General features: G+C 46.0%; 1 protein-coding gene across 1 annotated transcript in view; it reads right to left on the reverse strand.

The window, feature by feature from the left end:
* Window positions 1-4,424: 4,424 nt before the first annotated feature.
* CHRNA6 (cholinergic receptor nicotinic alpha 6 subunit) overlaps window positions 4,425-16,175 on the reverse strand; it is a 28,510-nt gene continuing 16,759 nt past the window's right edge. The window contains exon 6 of the mRNA XM_053300632.1: window positions 4,425-12,122. Coding sequence (XP_053156607.1) covers window positions 12,000-12,122 — 123 coding nt within the window. The 3' untranslated portion in view covers window positions 4,425-11,999. The remainder of the gene's footprint in view (window positions 12,123-16,175) is intronic.

The raw sequence follows: 16,175 nt of genomic DNA on the forward strand, positions 1-16,175 counted from the left end.
ATGCACAGACACATTCTTGAACATCCCCTGCCCCCCACCAGTCTATCAGCAAGTGTTTAGCTTAACAAAGCGATAGCCAGCTAGTGAATTACTGCAAACTCAGTGCACATGCTGTCAGCAGCCTTAAATGGGATGGAAAGGTGGGACATAAATCCTTTTGAATAAATAAAGTAAATACAGCCAGGTCACTGCAATTGAATGAGTGTCAGCAAGGGGGGATATTGGCCAGGCAGGGCTGCACAGTGCAGACGCAGTGCAGTGAGGCCTGCTCAGTGGTCCTCAGTGAGGCCTGCTCAGTGGACAATATAAACAAATGATGTTTGTCTTCCAGCACATTTATTTTTTTACATTTATATCCTGCTTTTCTTCTGAGGAGCTCAGAACATAGTACATAGTTATGTTTATCCTCACAACAACCCTGTGAGGTAAGTTAGGCTGAGAGAGATATGACTGGCCCAGAGTCACCCAGTGAGTTTCATGGTTGAATGGGGATTCGAATTCGGGTCTTCCCGGTCCTAGTCCAACACTCTAACCACTATGCTATGCTGGCCACAGCTCTGCTCTGTTCTCCCCTGCCAGGCATCCAGTGATCTCATCATGCTGGCCTTATTCCTGCTCTGGCATCCAGGACCTAGTGCAATATTGGAGCCTTAATTTTTTATTTTTTTAAAAAGTCTGTGCTGGGAGGTAGGACATCTGAATATTAACACCAGACTTTGCCAATTACCATTTAAGAAGTAGACATCCCACCAGCAATAGACGTGAGTAAGTGATGAAGTTGAATGGGCTGGATCATTGGGGGGACATTTTTGAAGACACTCTGAGGTGCCATCAGTGGCATATGTACTGTGTGCCTTTAAGAAGACTGCCATGCTGTTACACAGATTCCCTCTTGCTACTTTGTGGGCATGATTAGTGACAGTCTTGTGTGTACAAATGAGTTGACATGCCTTTCCTGTGTTCTTATATTTGCAAGTAGTTTTTGCATGCATAGTGATCGGATTAAATAGAGAGATGCTGCTTTAAGAATTGCTTTCTTTGGCTGATGCTGACCAAGGATAACAGAACATTGAAACCCAGTAAACAAAAGAATATGCTACCATCCGGTCTAGGGCCTTACAGAGACAGAACTTCATTGAAATAAGCAAAAGGAACCTGAGCTACACCAGAGGGAAACTTAAGCAATGGAGGGCTAACTTGCAACCTTCATGAAAGAGCAATGTGGTGTGAAATTGTTCCTTATCTTAATTTAATTTATAGGTAATTTAAAATAAATCCTCCAGTAATCAGCAGTAATTTAATTAAAAGGCTAGGCCTGAGTAACCAATTATTTAATCTAATTTTATGGTTATGACACATTTTTTAGAAAGAGCATCCATGTTGAAGCACCTCCTCAAACCTAAATCTACAGTTGTCTTTGATTCCCCAGAATCCATGCAATCACCTCTAAGAGATCACTGCAAGGATACTCTTTGGACAGACAAATCTCTCTCTCTCTCTCTCTCTCTCTCTCTCTCTCTCTCTCTCTCTCTCTCTCTCTCTCTCAGCTTAGTATAACTTTATACCAGGAGGCTAATCAAGTGGCTCCTCCAAGCCACAGGAATTGGACATTCCCCACCTTCCTGAATTGGGGCCGAAGGAAATAGTTGCTATTTAGTCAAAGAAACAGACAGAAGTTTGTAGATGGCTAGCTAGTCTGTAGATGGCTAGCTCTTCAGGGAGCTGCAAGTGTATGCACTTGTTTTAGGGGAGTGGATCCTGTTTCAAGACTAGCACTGCCTATCCTGTTGGCTATTTGAACCCTCCTTCCTGTTCTACCCGCATATTTGTAGCTAACGAGGTATTAAGTAGAGTAATCCTCTATAATAAAACCCCTGTGTGTGATCCCGTGCCGCCCGTGTCTTTTTGGGCAGTTCTGGGCATGCGCTCCGTGCATGCCCAGAACAGCTGAAAAAGATACAGCCGCCCAGACACGGGCGGCCATGTTGGCCAAATTATCTGATGTGGCGTAAACGATTCCCGCCACGGCCGCCAACGCCGCCCGCCCGCCCGCCCTCCCAGCTGCCTGAGTCCTCCTTTTCAACCCCCCCATGATTAAGGGCCAAATCAGCCCATGCAATTGCCCCCGCGGCCGCCGCCGACCACCCGCGCGCCCTCTCAGCTGGCCGATTCCTCCTTACCCGTAAAAGTCCATATTTAGAGAAGGAGAGAGGAGCTCGCAAGCAGAGCTCCTCTCTGTGCAAAGTCAATGCCCGAACTGGCGCTATGGACACAAAGGACGCAACAGGCGTCCTTTGCGCCCAAAGCGCCAGTTCGGGAAGAGGCTTTTCAGAGAGAGGAGCTCTGCTTGCGAGCTCCTCTCTTCTTCTCAAAATAGGGACTTTTACGGGTAAGGAGGAATCGGCCAGCTGGGAGGGCGCACAGGTGTTCGGCGGCCGCCGCCGTGGAGACTTTGGGGCCCTTGCCCGGCAGGGAGACCGGCCGCGGCATGCAGGCTGGCGGCGGCAGGAGGAGGAATGGCGGCGGGGGGCCCGGAGCGCCCGTTACTAGCGCCCGTTATTTAACGGGCCGAAATTCACTTGTTGAAAATAATCAGGTACTATAATCAGGTGTACAAACCAACTTTCATTTATAGTGTAGATAGAGCCAGAGGTATAAGTATGTAGGTAAATAAACAGTAGTTTCCAGGAATGTTCCCTCTAAGATATGTGCATGTGTGCGTGCACCAAGTTTTTAAATGTCTGCTCAGTTAATTTTAGATCCCGTTCAGGAAGGCCTCATTCTGAATGCGGGTGTGCACACACTGCCTTGGTATTGCCACCCAAGAACAGAACTCATTCCACAGACAGGTGAAAAAAAAAATTAGAGGGAACACTGGTCTCCGGTACTCTGTGGGGAGGTGTTTCCCCCTCCCCATTTTTGTCTTAACAAATGTTTTACTTTGTTTTTATCCTGTTGTAAACTGCCCAGAGACGTAAGTTTTGGGCGGTATAAAAATGTTTTAATAAAAACAAAACAAACAAACAAACAAACAAACAAACAAATCTCTTCACAAGGCAACTGACCATGTAATATTGGCCCCAGGCTGGAACTTTCTTTCTTTTGGAAGAGAGAGAAAGTCATATGACTACTACATTGGCTCCATAAAACTGGAGAGGAATATCAATTTGCTCTATAGAAAGTTCCAAAGTTTGAATTACTCTGCCTTGACTCCAGTATTTCAAAATGGAACGGGGACATTTGAGTAAGTATCTTAACTTTTGCAAAAATTAAGAACCACACTTGGGTCTTCAGAATTAAAGAGCTACACTGCCTCTTCTGTACAGTGCATTTTCACTCTGTGGATTTGAACTGGGAAACTGGGGCATTGTAATTATGTAGAGAAGGATAGGGAACTAAGGATCTCTAATAGAATTCTCAGCACCGACATGGTTCTTTCAAAGAACCTATGAGCAACTCGTATAAAAGGTACCTGAATGCATAGTGTAAATAAGGATCTGGTTAGATTTTTCCGCTACCATCATTTTTCATGTTTAATAGTAGCACCAATAAAGTCCCCAGACAAGTTGCCATTTCAAGTCGATTATCACTAAATTATTCTCCACATTCATACTTCTTTAGAGGGGTTTCCATGCCAAATAGGTGAGAGTAGAAGCCAGAATTCCCACCAGTGCATATCCTCCATTTCACAGATGGAAACAGGCAGGCTTGAGTATTTGTCAACCTCTATTGTCACATCAAGGATCAGTGCTTCATCCTTACACTTGATGATACATTGCTGAAGGCTATTCTCTGCCTTCTGTGTTCATTAATTCTCTAACCGCTTGTCCTCCACTTGCTACTGAAACAAGTGTGTTATTAAACTGACCATTACCATTTCCTTTTCTAAAAGGCGCAAAAGAGTGTTTAATCTCACAATGGAACTGCTCGGATGGTTAGAATGAATATATCTCAATCACATCCAGCGGTGTGTTTAATTAATTGGACAGTAAATTGTCTTTAGGGGAATGGATGGGCAGCCGTGTGCTAGCATATTTTGGCAGTATAAATGCTTTTCCATGCATGTGTGCTACAGCTGGGATGCATTTGGTTCCTATCCTGATTTAACTTCTAAAGACTTGGGGGAAGGGGAGAAATCTGGAGGGCACTCGTATACAAGCGTGTGCACACGAACCATCTTTAAAAAGTCATCTCTGGCATCTTTCCCAAGTGACAGATGTTTAACAGGGACAAGTGACAGAAAAGAGGGACTGTCCTGGGCAACAGGGCAAGCTAGAGCACATGTGTACATATAAGCAGACTGGTCCCGTGTTAAATCAGGCACACTTGCCTAGTAGTCATAACTAGGAACCTTTTTCTTTTTTAATACAAAAGTGTATGTAACAGCTCAAACATTATCTAAAGAAATCCACAGCAAGCACATTACAGAACCTTTATTAATAAATAGTCTAATTCAACAATCCCATTCATACATTTCTTGTACATAATTTAATTTTGAGTGCACAGGGTAGTTTATGTTAAAAGCCAACATATACACTACTACACCATTCAAATACTGATATACAAATGACATTCCTGTGGCATTCCCATATAGTACACAGCTCGTATGACACAAATGCCCCTCTTTTCATCAGTGCAGTAATTCCCAAATTGTGTTCCAAGGTACTAGCATGTGACTGTGAGCCCAAAGCACCCACCCACAGAGGAAGTTGCCTGCTGCATCTCTGATTAATTAACTGTTCTGGTGGTTGTTAATTTGAACCAGTCTGCTGTATTCTGCATTGGGGATGACTGGTTCATTCAGTCACTTCCAAAGCAGAGATGGAGCAGAATACAATGCTGTTGGGGGTTTGCCTCTTTCCACTTAAGAGACATGTCTAGAAAAGTGGATCACATACAAAACACAGGAGGTGTGTTTTTGTGGATAAATCACACAAGTACATATTTTTGGTTGCAAGAATGAAGTGTGTCTCCAGCTCTCATTAACTGCGGGTGGGTGGGGACCGTACCTTGGCTGCCAAAAGTTTGGGAAATAGTGCCTAGGAGATGTCCAGACTAAAACTCTGGCCCTAGAAGTACCTTTAAAATAAACAAATGAATAAACACAACTCATCATTTACATGGAATTCACTGCCAGAAGGAGATAGTCACTAGCTTAGAAGGCTTTAAAAAGAGTTAGGCAAATTCTATGGGCAGGATCCCATGGGCTGATCCAGCAAGGCCCTTCTTAGGAGCCACATTTCGTTTGTTTTTTAATCCTCAGTGCCTTGATATCTTCGGCTGACATCATGTGACCCTCAGGGCCATATCCCTCAGTGGGCTGTGGAGGGAAGGGGAGATCAACAAAAATTGCCTCTTCCTGGGAGCGTCAGCACTGTCTTAGTTTAGATTTCAGCCTTTGTATTTCCCATGCTTGACAGCACACTTTACCTTTACTTTATTTCCCATGCATATACACTTTCTCCTCTCAACATTGCAGATGCCATTAAAAAAAACTCCGCCAAAACTCTCCATGCCCCAGTAGAAGTTGAATTTGGCTACAGTGCACACCCACAACATCCTTCCACCCTGTCCGCCACCAACAAATTGTATCTGGTTTTCAAAAAAGGAGGAGGACTTTGAAACAGGATCATAAAGTGGTTGAACTGCCTGTAAAGCAGACAAGCCTAATTACTGCTCAAAGGGCCAAACTACATATATGATGACGATGAATACGACGGATATTTATATACCGCTTTTCAACAAAAGCTCCCAAATCGGTTTACATAGATATAAATAAATAAAATGGCTCCCTGTCCCCAAAGGGCTCACAATCTAAACATGAAGCCAGGGACCCACATTAACATCTCCTGACTCCTGATATCTGTGTTTATGCGTAAAAACTGCCATTGGGACCCGCAAATTGTATCAGGGAAACTGGTCTTCCCCCACTTCCTCCATGAGGCTAATAGTAGCTTCAAGGAGTGTGGGGATGGGGGAAGTTCCCACTGGGAAAACAGCACTGGGAAAAGGTTAAAGCAGAGCCTGCCCTACCATGAAGCAGGCTGTAGGCCAGTTCTTGGGGCAAAGATGGCAGCCCACCCAATACCCTCCTCATATATGGCCTATAGAGCAAGGAAAGCAAAATGGCACCACACTATTTCCCCTTGCCCTCTTATTTTCTTTTCCATTAGGAAAGGGGAGAAGTTTGAAAGAAGGAAATAATGTGTGTGTGTGTGTAAAGAGAAAGGAAGATGGTGTCAGTTCAGGCATCAATATGTCATGGACCAGCACTGGGTTAAACATTCGCCCCTTAGTGCCACTGTTCAAAGCTAGTCCCCAAATGGACAATGTGTCTGGGTCTTGATACAATGCCATCACAATCTCCTTACATAAACAAAATAAAGAAGTATGGGCTGGGCCATAGCCAGGGAAAATAGAGTTGTTATTTGATTTCAAAGTGGCTGCCCCCTTCAGTGGAGCTTGAGAAGTGATGCCAAACCAGGCAGAATTTGGCATGTAGGAGTGTGCTGAACCGGTCCGCAATCGAACCGGTGTGCAGCAAACCAGGCCGGTTGAACTGGTTTGATCGTGGACCAGCCCAGCCCCAGTGAAACCAGACCAAACCTGTTTCGTCTTCTGACTGGCTCACCGGTTCAAATGCCTATTAAAGAGGAATCCGGTGAGGATCCCCCTTTGCTTCCAAAGGCAGGGGAGTGGTGAGAGAGAGGGGGGAGCCTTTAAAGCTGAAAGCGGCAGCACACGAATGGCCTCCATGAATGCCTTCCGCTGCTGAGAGGGTGAGGGGAGTGCTGCACAGGCCTGCCAATAAGCTCCTTGTCTTTTTGTTTTAAAGGCGCCTCTCACTCAGTCACAGAGCCAGCTGAATGGTGGTTTGTGTCTGGCACCGCCCGACAGCCCCTCTAGTGACGGATCCTGCGCATGACATTACAGGTGTGGGCAGGGGAGAGCTTGCTCGGGGCTCTCCAGAGCCCGAGCCATGCCCCGCTGTGGGCTCCGGCGGCCTTTCTCATTGCCGGCCCAGGTTCTTTGAACCCAACTGCACAACAGTGGCTCCGCCTCTGCTCTTACCGTCCCCCCCCTTTTATGACCTTTGGAAGCAAAGGATTCCTCACTGGATTCCCCTTTACAGGCACTCAAAGTGGTGAACTGGTTCGAGCTGGTTCAGTCAGACCATGGTCCAGTCTGAATTTGATCTGAATTCGGACTGAACTGCACACCCTGCTACTGGTAGTTCGTTGGCAGACAGAAGAAACTGATATTGGGAAAGCAATGAAATGTAAAACAAACCAAGTTGAGGAGAGCTGGTCTTGTGGTAGCAAGCATGACTTGTCCCCATAGCTAAGCAGGGTCTGCCCTGGTTGCATCTGAATGGGAGACTTGATGTGTGAGCACTGCAAGATATTCCCCTCAGGGGATGAAGCCGCTCTGGGAAGAGAAGAAGGTTTCAAGTTCCCTCCCTGGCTTCTCCAAGATAGGGCTGAGAGAGATTCCTGCCTGCAACCTTGGAGAAGCCATTGCCAGTCTGTGAAGACAATACTGAGCTAGATAGACCAATGGTCTGACTCAGTATATGGCAGTTTCATATGTTCTTGTTCCTATGTCCCACAGGAGCATAAAATTGCTCCTCCAGCCAGCAGGTGGATCTGTAACCTACCACTGTTAGTTGCCGCTTTATGAGTTACCCGTTCGTTAGGATTGTTTTCTATTCTAGTTCTCTGTTTGAATTCTAGAGATTTCCTGCCTCATTACTTCTTTTCCCTGATCTCTTTACCCTTAGCACTTCATTGCACAGCATTGTCTGCAGTTGTTTACAACAGTAAGGCATTAAAAAGAAACTCTTAGCCCTGTGTGATTGGCTGATTCGTTAACCCTGCTAACAATAGGAAGGGCAGAGGCAAAGTGAGGCAGTGCGGAAGCTGATGAGGCCAGGGCAGAATTTGTTATGGCCTGGGAAGAGCTAGGGCAAAACTTGGATGGAGCCGGAAACAATCTGGTGGATCATGGGAGAAGCCTTGCAGAAACAGGAGAAACTATTAACTTTCAGACCCCAGCATTACCAGCCGGTAAAATACTGGTTGATTGGTTGGTAATCCTAAAGAAGGAAGAAATTAGGAGACATGTCTCCAGACCAATTGACCACAAGTATGTACCACTTAAATGAAGTTTTTCATTTTTGCATGTATTTGTGGGAGGGTGGGGGAGGAAAATGATAGATTGTGGGATGTGGGAAAATCTGAAATGAACAGTGGCCTCTTTGTGTATGAATAGAAGTAACAATGTACATGAAAAAAATATTGGTCCCTTAAATTCTTAATACGGAAACTTCTACAACTATTTTAAATCACTTTGCATAAAGCTAAAACTAATTAAATTACCTTTTAAAATTTATTAATTATGAATTTTATTTCAAGCTATTTAAAGCGTGATTAGGGAAAAGGTACATACATATTACAAGCCAAATAATACATATTGGTCAGCATCCAGGCTACTTAGTTATGACTAAGCACCATTGAAATCAATGGCAAGTTCTTTATGACTAATTTAAGTCTCATTCATTTCCATGGGATGTAATCATGACTCACTTAGTCTGGATGCTGCCCATTGTGATTTCAGCAAATACTAAAGTTCAGAATTGTATTGGTCATAATCCAGCAACCAGTCAGGCATATTTAAGCCCATTTGTTTCTGTGGGTTTAAGCATACCTAACGGTATTGGATTATGGTCATTCTGAGTGTGTATAATATAGCATTCTATATATTTTGCATGCTTAACATATTTCATAGACATGTTTCTCTCCTGCGAAGAGTCTTCCTTAGACAAATACAAGCAAACCACAGTGCCAGTGTTACATTATCCAATTTGCAAAAATAGGCAGAGATTGGCATCCACAACCCTGCCCTCTATTTATACCCCTTGGCTACACCTGATGTTGGTACTGTGCAACAATCTCCTCTAGGACTTCCAAACATGTAGAATAACAACAATAAATAGGTATTTGTATGGTACTTTTGAGTTTTCAAAGCATTTCACATTAGTTATCTTATAAAAGAGATCTCTTCCATGGGTAAAACCAGCCATTCACCAATCAAACACAAGGCTGCCTCTCAACCCAACAACGATGATGCAGTAGCTGTTGAAGCAACCATATTTTGCTTGCTTGCTAGCAGTTAGTTGTGTTCAGTTGATAGTGAATTGTCCCCTTTGCTAAGCAGGGCCCACCCTGGTTTGCATTTGAATGGGAGTGCTACATGTGTGAGCACTGTAAGATATTCCCCTCAGGGTGTGGGGCAGCTCTGGGAAGATGATCTTTAGGCTTGCATGCAGAAGGTTCCAAGTTTCCTTCCTGGCACCTCCAAGATAGGGCTGAGAAAGACTCATGCCTGCAACCTTGGAGAAGCCGCTGCCAGTTTGTGCAGACAATACCGAGCTAGATGAACCAATGGGCTGGCTCGGTATATGGCAGCTTGCTATATTCTTATATTCCTAACTGGAGAGGTTTCCTTAATGGACAATCTACCTGTAGGGTGTCATCTGAGATCAGTATTTTGCATGTGAGTTGATGGCAGATAAAGAAGCCATTTTAAGTTAGGCTAGAGAGTGACTGAGTGCAAGAGAGCTGTGATTTGTAGTAGCCAATTGCAGGTGAAGCATCCTTGAAGAGTTGTTGCTCTTTAGGGGCCTGATGCAGGATTAGTGGCCATGCTGCCAGCTTTAGGAGTCTGATTGAGTCCAACATATTCAACTTGAATATTTATAAATAAACAAATACTTGTTTTGTTGTGAACTGCCTTGAGCTGTCTGGATTGGGAGATATATAAATGGAATGGAATGAATGAATGAATGAAAAAGTAGGTCTCCTGGGAAAATGGGGAGAGCCCTCCATTTTTGTAACAGTATCACAGATATTCAGGAAATCCATAGCAAGATTACCAAATTCAAATTTCCTCTGTAACAAAAAAAGAATGCAAATCCAACATGATACTAGATTATGTTTTAATAATTAATGTCGAATGTGTATGAAATAAGCATAAAAAGCACATGAAAATATATTTAAGGAAAGTTAATAAACATAGATATGATTGGTATTTGCTCTGGAGCTGAAGTCTACTGGGAATTACATCATTAATGTTTCTCAGAATGGTATTAATGTGTCACTTTTTTGCAGTGGGTGACTTCCCTCGGCTGATAAGATCATAAGAACAGCCCTGCTGGCAGGCACAAGGCCTATCTAGTCCAGCATCCTGTTTCACACAGTGGCCCACCAGATGCCTCTGGGGAGCCCACAGGCAAGAGGTATGTGCATGCCCTTTCTCATGCTGTTGCTCCCCTACAACTGGTATTGAGAGGCATCGTGCCTCTGAGGCTGCTGGAGATGGCCCACAGCTACCAGACTAGTAGCCATTGATAGACCTGTCCACCATTAATCTGTCTAAGTCCCTTTTAAAGCCATCCAAGCTGGTGGCCATCACCGCATCCCATGGCAAAGGATTCCATAGATTAATTATACACTGTGTGAAAAAGTACTTCCTCTTGTCGGTCCTAAATTTCCCAACCTTCAGTTTCATGGGGTGGCCCCTGGTTCTCGTGTTGTGAGAGAGGGAGAAAATTTTATCTCTGTCTACCCTGTCTGATCATGAATGGTTTTCTCTTCCAGGATAGAGGTCAGAAAAGCCCCAAGAAATAGGCCCTAATAAAGACAGCTCATGTCCTGTGGGTTCTGCTTGTAAGATGTTTGGGAACATGAAATGATGAGGATCTCCTCTCCTAAACACATGGCACTGTTTGTTTTTTCTCTTCCATTTGACCTTAAAAACAACAACCCAAAAAACGCTTCTTCCTTGCTTCTTCCAGTGCTTGAGACTGGGTGCCAAATTCTGCTGCCTCTGTTACCTGTCCCTTCTTACCTTGTAGTGTGCAGCACTGTACTGCCCTAAATGTCATTCCCCTTACGTAGGTGAAAAGCATGCCAGTAGGTGTAGAAGCCAGCTAATGGCGTGGTGGGGAAATGCCTTGACTACCAAGCCAGAAGTTGCCGGTTCGAATCCCCGCTGGTATTCTGACTATGGGAAACACCTATATCGGGCAGCTGCGATATAGGAAGATGCTGAAAGGCATCATCTCGTACTGCGCAGGAGGAGAGAATGGTAAACCCCTCCTGTATTCTACCAAAGACAACCACAGGGCTCTGTGGTCACCAAGAGTCGACACTGATTCGACAGCACACTTTACCTTTACCTTTAGGTGCAAAGAGCCACCGTTGCTGCTGCTGCTGCTCCTCCTCCTCCTGCACTTTCTGGATTTTCAAAAGAACATGGGAATGCAGCTGAAGAAGAAATGTGGAGGAAAGAGGTTGCAGGCCACCAGTCTCCTCTTCTTCAGCGTTCCTCTTCCATTCCATTCTGAGCAGAGGTGAGCAGCAGACAGCAGAGGCAGATGGTGGCCCCTACTGCCCACTAATCCTCTACCTGAGGCTGTTGCCTCACTTCGCCTCATGGACAGGCTGACCCTGATTTGCTTAACACAGTTGTTTTTGAGCTGTGTTTCTTGGAAACTTATCAGGAGCTCTTCAATAAATAGAACAGGAACCATGGAGAAGCAATGTGCAGCCACTGAGGAGTACTGGGCATGTTCCACGGTGTACTTTTAGCTCACAAGAAGCAGTGGTGAGGCCCAATAGGCAGTGCATATTCTACACTGGGGCATAAACCTGCCCCAGAATCCTTTGCAACAAGACAGGGTTTAATAGTAGATGTAGAAGAGTCCCTCAGCAGTTAAGTCAATGGGGAAAGGGTTATCTGAAGGTTGAAAAACCCTGGCTTAACAGATTGCAAGAAAATAAGGAAGACAGGGCACTGCTCATTTGGCCTAAGGTGAAGCTGACATTCTGTTATCAGTTGCCAGATGACTGACTTGAATATAAAACTGATAGTGTGTGAGGGTGCAGAGGCAGCGCCTGAAGTGATCGATTTCAAGCCAAACTTGGATTACCGGTGCATTATGTGTCTGCTATCAATGGCTGCATGAATAATCCTGCAGTCCCAAATACACAGAGAATGATGAACACCCACAGGAACACTCTGTCAATGACCATGGCAACGTATTTCCAGTCATCTTCTACCTGCAAAACACAAGAAAAATGAAATGTTTAATGAGGAATGGTAGAAGGGATTCAGCTTTTCCATATAGTAAACAGTATATGGGCCAGAAGGCGGCGGGGGTGGTGGTGGCTGGGAGACTGCAAGGCTCGCAGCTGACATTGGGAGGATCTCTCTAATGTCCCATGCACTAGCGGGGGGCATTATGGGAGTTCCAGGGGGTGGGGGGATGCTCCCAGCCCCCTGACCCTCGGCAGCTGCACGTCCGGGTGTGCGATCTCGACGCCCAGACTCTTTAAGAGGACCATCTGCGGGGGAAGTAAGCTCTTGAAGGCTTCCTCCCCTTGCCCCTTTTGAGCCCTTTCCCCGCTCATGAGAAAGCACTCACTGCCCGGTAAAGATCCACATGGAACTGGCTCTTGAAAAGGTTCGATGTATTTTGATAACACTGGCCAAGAGAGCTTTAGAAAGCTCTGCGGGACCTATGCTGGCTTCCAATCCCAACACGATTCCTATTTCAGAATAATTAAATTAGAAAATGGCTGCCAAGTCCCATTGCCATAGCTCCTGGCACATTCACCTGTGAAGTTTGCCATTGGCGAGACAGTTGGTACTACTCAGAGGTCTGCATTAGAGGTCCCATGGACCTCTGGCTTCTGAGCCCCATCTTAAGATGTCTGCCAGTTATCGCTCAACATTCTAGCTCTGAGGCAGATGTATGGACAGAAACAGCTTCCCTTATTTCTATCATATGCCTGAACTCCTCCATAATACAGGCCCTCATGTTGGCTAGGTTTCTTCTTCCTCTTCTTCTTCTTCTTCTTCTTCTTCTTCTTCTTCTTCTTCTTCTTCTTCTTCTTCTTCTTCTTCTTCTTCTTCTTCTTCTTCTTCTCCTCCTCCTCCTCCTCCTCCTCCTCCTCCTCCTCCTCCTCCTCCTCCTCCTCTATTTATTTATTTATTTATTTATTTACATCCCGCTCTTCCTCCAAGGAGCCCAGAGCGGCGTACTACATACTTGAGTTTCTCCTCACAACAACCCTGTGAAGTAGGTTAGGCTGAGAGAGAAGTGACTGGCCCAGAGTCACCCAGCAAGTCTCATGGCTGAATGGGGATTTGAACTCGGGTCTCCCCGGTCCTAGTCCTGAGACTTGTATTCTCAGTTTCAGAAAGCATAGCCACTATCCCACTTACTTGCAGAGCTCAGTACAAGGAACAAGATGACCATACTCTCCACATTAGGAAGCTTTTCCTGTAATTCTGCTATACAGCAATGACCCCAGTCTGGCTGGGTTCCCACTCCGCAGTTTGCTGCTATGCATATTGGTTAATCCAGACTTGGCTCTCAATCTGCAATTTAACCTTATGTGTGTTCTTGGCTATCTCTCAAGATAGCTCTTTTATTCCTGTGGATCAGCATAGCTCTATAGAACCCAATTGAGCTTCACTGATTGTGCACCATGCTAGGATCAAGGCCTCCATTTCTGTAGAATTCCTAAGTGCATACTCAGTATCTTAATGCTGAACTCAGTGATCTCCTCAAGCATGAAATATTTATCAGTTTAAATAAGCAAGGCCATTATCACAATTGCCGAGTTTCATTTCCAAAAGCCATCTTTCCTTTTGTTTACTTCAATACACAACCCCCACAAAACAATATTTCATTAGCAAAATGCTTACCAAAGACTGAAAATGTATATGAAAAAGCTGTGCTGGTTGTTGTTCAGGACAACCTGCCCATTTTCACCCTCGATCCTTGTCTCCAGGCCTGCTAAGCACCGTAAGGCATATCAGTAGGTCTGAGAAGAGGTCAGAGGCTGGTGCATTGGGGGCTGATATAACAAAGGCACTAATCCCCACCCCCCCAATAAGCAGGACAAAGCAGCACGCTTCCTCTGTACCATTACTAGGGAGAAGGGGCATTTAGTGGCATTCTTTCCAAGATAAGGTGACAAAGTCAGTCAATAGATATGGTACTTCTCATGCCAGTACTGGCAAAGCAGGTCTGGTGAAGGAGTTGGATGGACTGGTAGAGGTGTAGAACAGTAGTAGGAAGCTGTACTCACTCACTGCCTAACCGGCGCTAGAGATACCCAGCCCAGATTAGGATACCCAGACTCTGGAATGCTCTCCCAGTGTCCATTCATTCATCGGACTCCATCACGGCTTTTAGAAAGCTTGTAAAGACTTGGCTTTTTACCCAGGCTTTTACATAATCATTTTTACTGCTGCTTCTGGGTGTTTTTATCTGCTGTATTGTTTTATGCCTGTTTTTATATGTTTTTATACTTTTAGCATGATGTTTTTATTGTGTTTTTATTGTATGTTTTTAACTTTTGTAAACTGCCTTGGGGCTATCTTTTAACGAAAGGTGGTATAAAAATGCAAAAATAAATAAATAAATAAATAAATAAATGAATGAATAAACAAACAAACTCCCTCCGACATTTTGCCATTTGGGGGTGGGGGGCATGAGTGAAGCTAAGCCACCCTCTGCCCCAGTCCTGGCATGGCAGTTCTCGCAACGCAGTGCCTCCGATTCCCATACTCAAGAGGCGGCCCAGAAGGATACCATGGTCGATGGTATCGAACGCTGCCGAGAGGTCCAGCAGAACCAACAGGGACGCACTCCCCCTGTCTAGTTCCCAGCGTAGGTCATCCACTAGAGCGACCAAGGCAGTATCAGTCCCATACCCGGGGTGGAAGCCAGATTGAAAAGGGTCCAGTTAATCCGTATCATCCAAGACCCTCTGCAGCTGGGACGCCACCACACGCTCCGTCACCTTGCCCAAAAAGGGAAGGTTAGACACAGGTCTATAGTTGTCCAGGTTGGAGGGATCAAGGGAGGGCTTTTTTAATAGAGGTCTTACCACCGCCTCCTTGAGGCACGATGGCATCCTGCCCTCCCTTAATGAAGCATTAACGATCACCTCCAGCAATCTGCCTGTCCCCTCCCTGGCAGCTTGTATTAGCCATGAAGGGCAAGGGTCAAGAGAGCACGAAGTCGCCCGCACACTGCCCAGGATCTTGTCCACATCCTCAGGCCGCACCAACCGAAAAGAATCCAACACAACGGGACCAGATGGTACCAAAGGCACGTCTGCCGGAACTGCCAAAACTCTGGAGTCCAGGTCAGCACGGATGCAAGCGACTTTATCTGCAAAGCGACAGGCAAACCGATCACAAAGAGCTGTAGATGACTCCTCCCCCATTGTCCAGGGGGATGTGTGGAGCACTGTTTTCACCACATGAAACAGCTCTGTTTGCCTGCACTGAGCAGACGCAATGGAGGCGGAGAAAAAGCATTTCTTCGCTGCCCCCACCGCCACGGCATAATCCCTAAAATGGGCTCTAGCCCATGTTCGGTCGGATTCATGACGACTCTTCCTCCAGCGTCGCTCCAGCCGTCGTCCGAGTTGCTTCATCGCCCTAAGCTCCGAGGAAAACCAAGGAGCAGAATGGGCTCCACCAAGCCGGAGAGGGCGTTTGGGGGCAACCGTGTCAACAGCCCGGGCCATCTCTCCATTCCAGAGATCAACCAAGGCCTCGAGTGCCATCCGTGCTCCCACATGATCTATTGTTGGAGAGCCGGGATGACGCATCCCGGCCTTCAGGAATCCCACAATGCACCGCACTCCAAGCACAGTGCATTGGGCAGGCACGGAGCCAGCCGAGCGGCGGCCTGTGTCCAGCCCTGCTCGGCGGCCCCTTCCAATATGCCCGTGCACGTGACGTCACATGCATGGGGCGTGGCTTGGGCTCCATAGGAGCCCAGAGCGAACTCCCTCTTCCTATGCCCGGGCCGCCGAGAGCCCTGGTGAACACTTCACCAATTCACTTCACCAATTACTTCAGGCAGCTCCGACTGCCCAATAGAACGTTTTTCCCTTCCTCTCCCTCTCTGGAGGGAGTCAGCCACTAGGTGCTAGGGATGTGCACGGAACTGGTTCGGAGGCCCTTTATGGGCCTCCAAACAGGTTCAATTGGCCGGTGGTTCCGCTGGTTTGAAGGGGGGGCACATCTTTAAGGGTGGGGGAGGGTGCCCTTACCCCTCCCACCACATTTCCCCCACTGGCACT

The sequence above is a fragment of the Hemicordylus capensis genome, chromosome 2 (assembly GCF_027244095.1).
Source record: "Hemicordylus capensis ecotype Gifberg chromosome 2, rHemCap1.1.pri, whole genome shotgun sequence".
In the NCBI taxonomy this organism is placed as follows: domain Eukaryota; kingdom Metazoa; phylum Chordata; class Lepidosauria; order Squamata; family Cordylidae; genus Hemicordylus; species Hemicordylus capensis.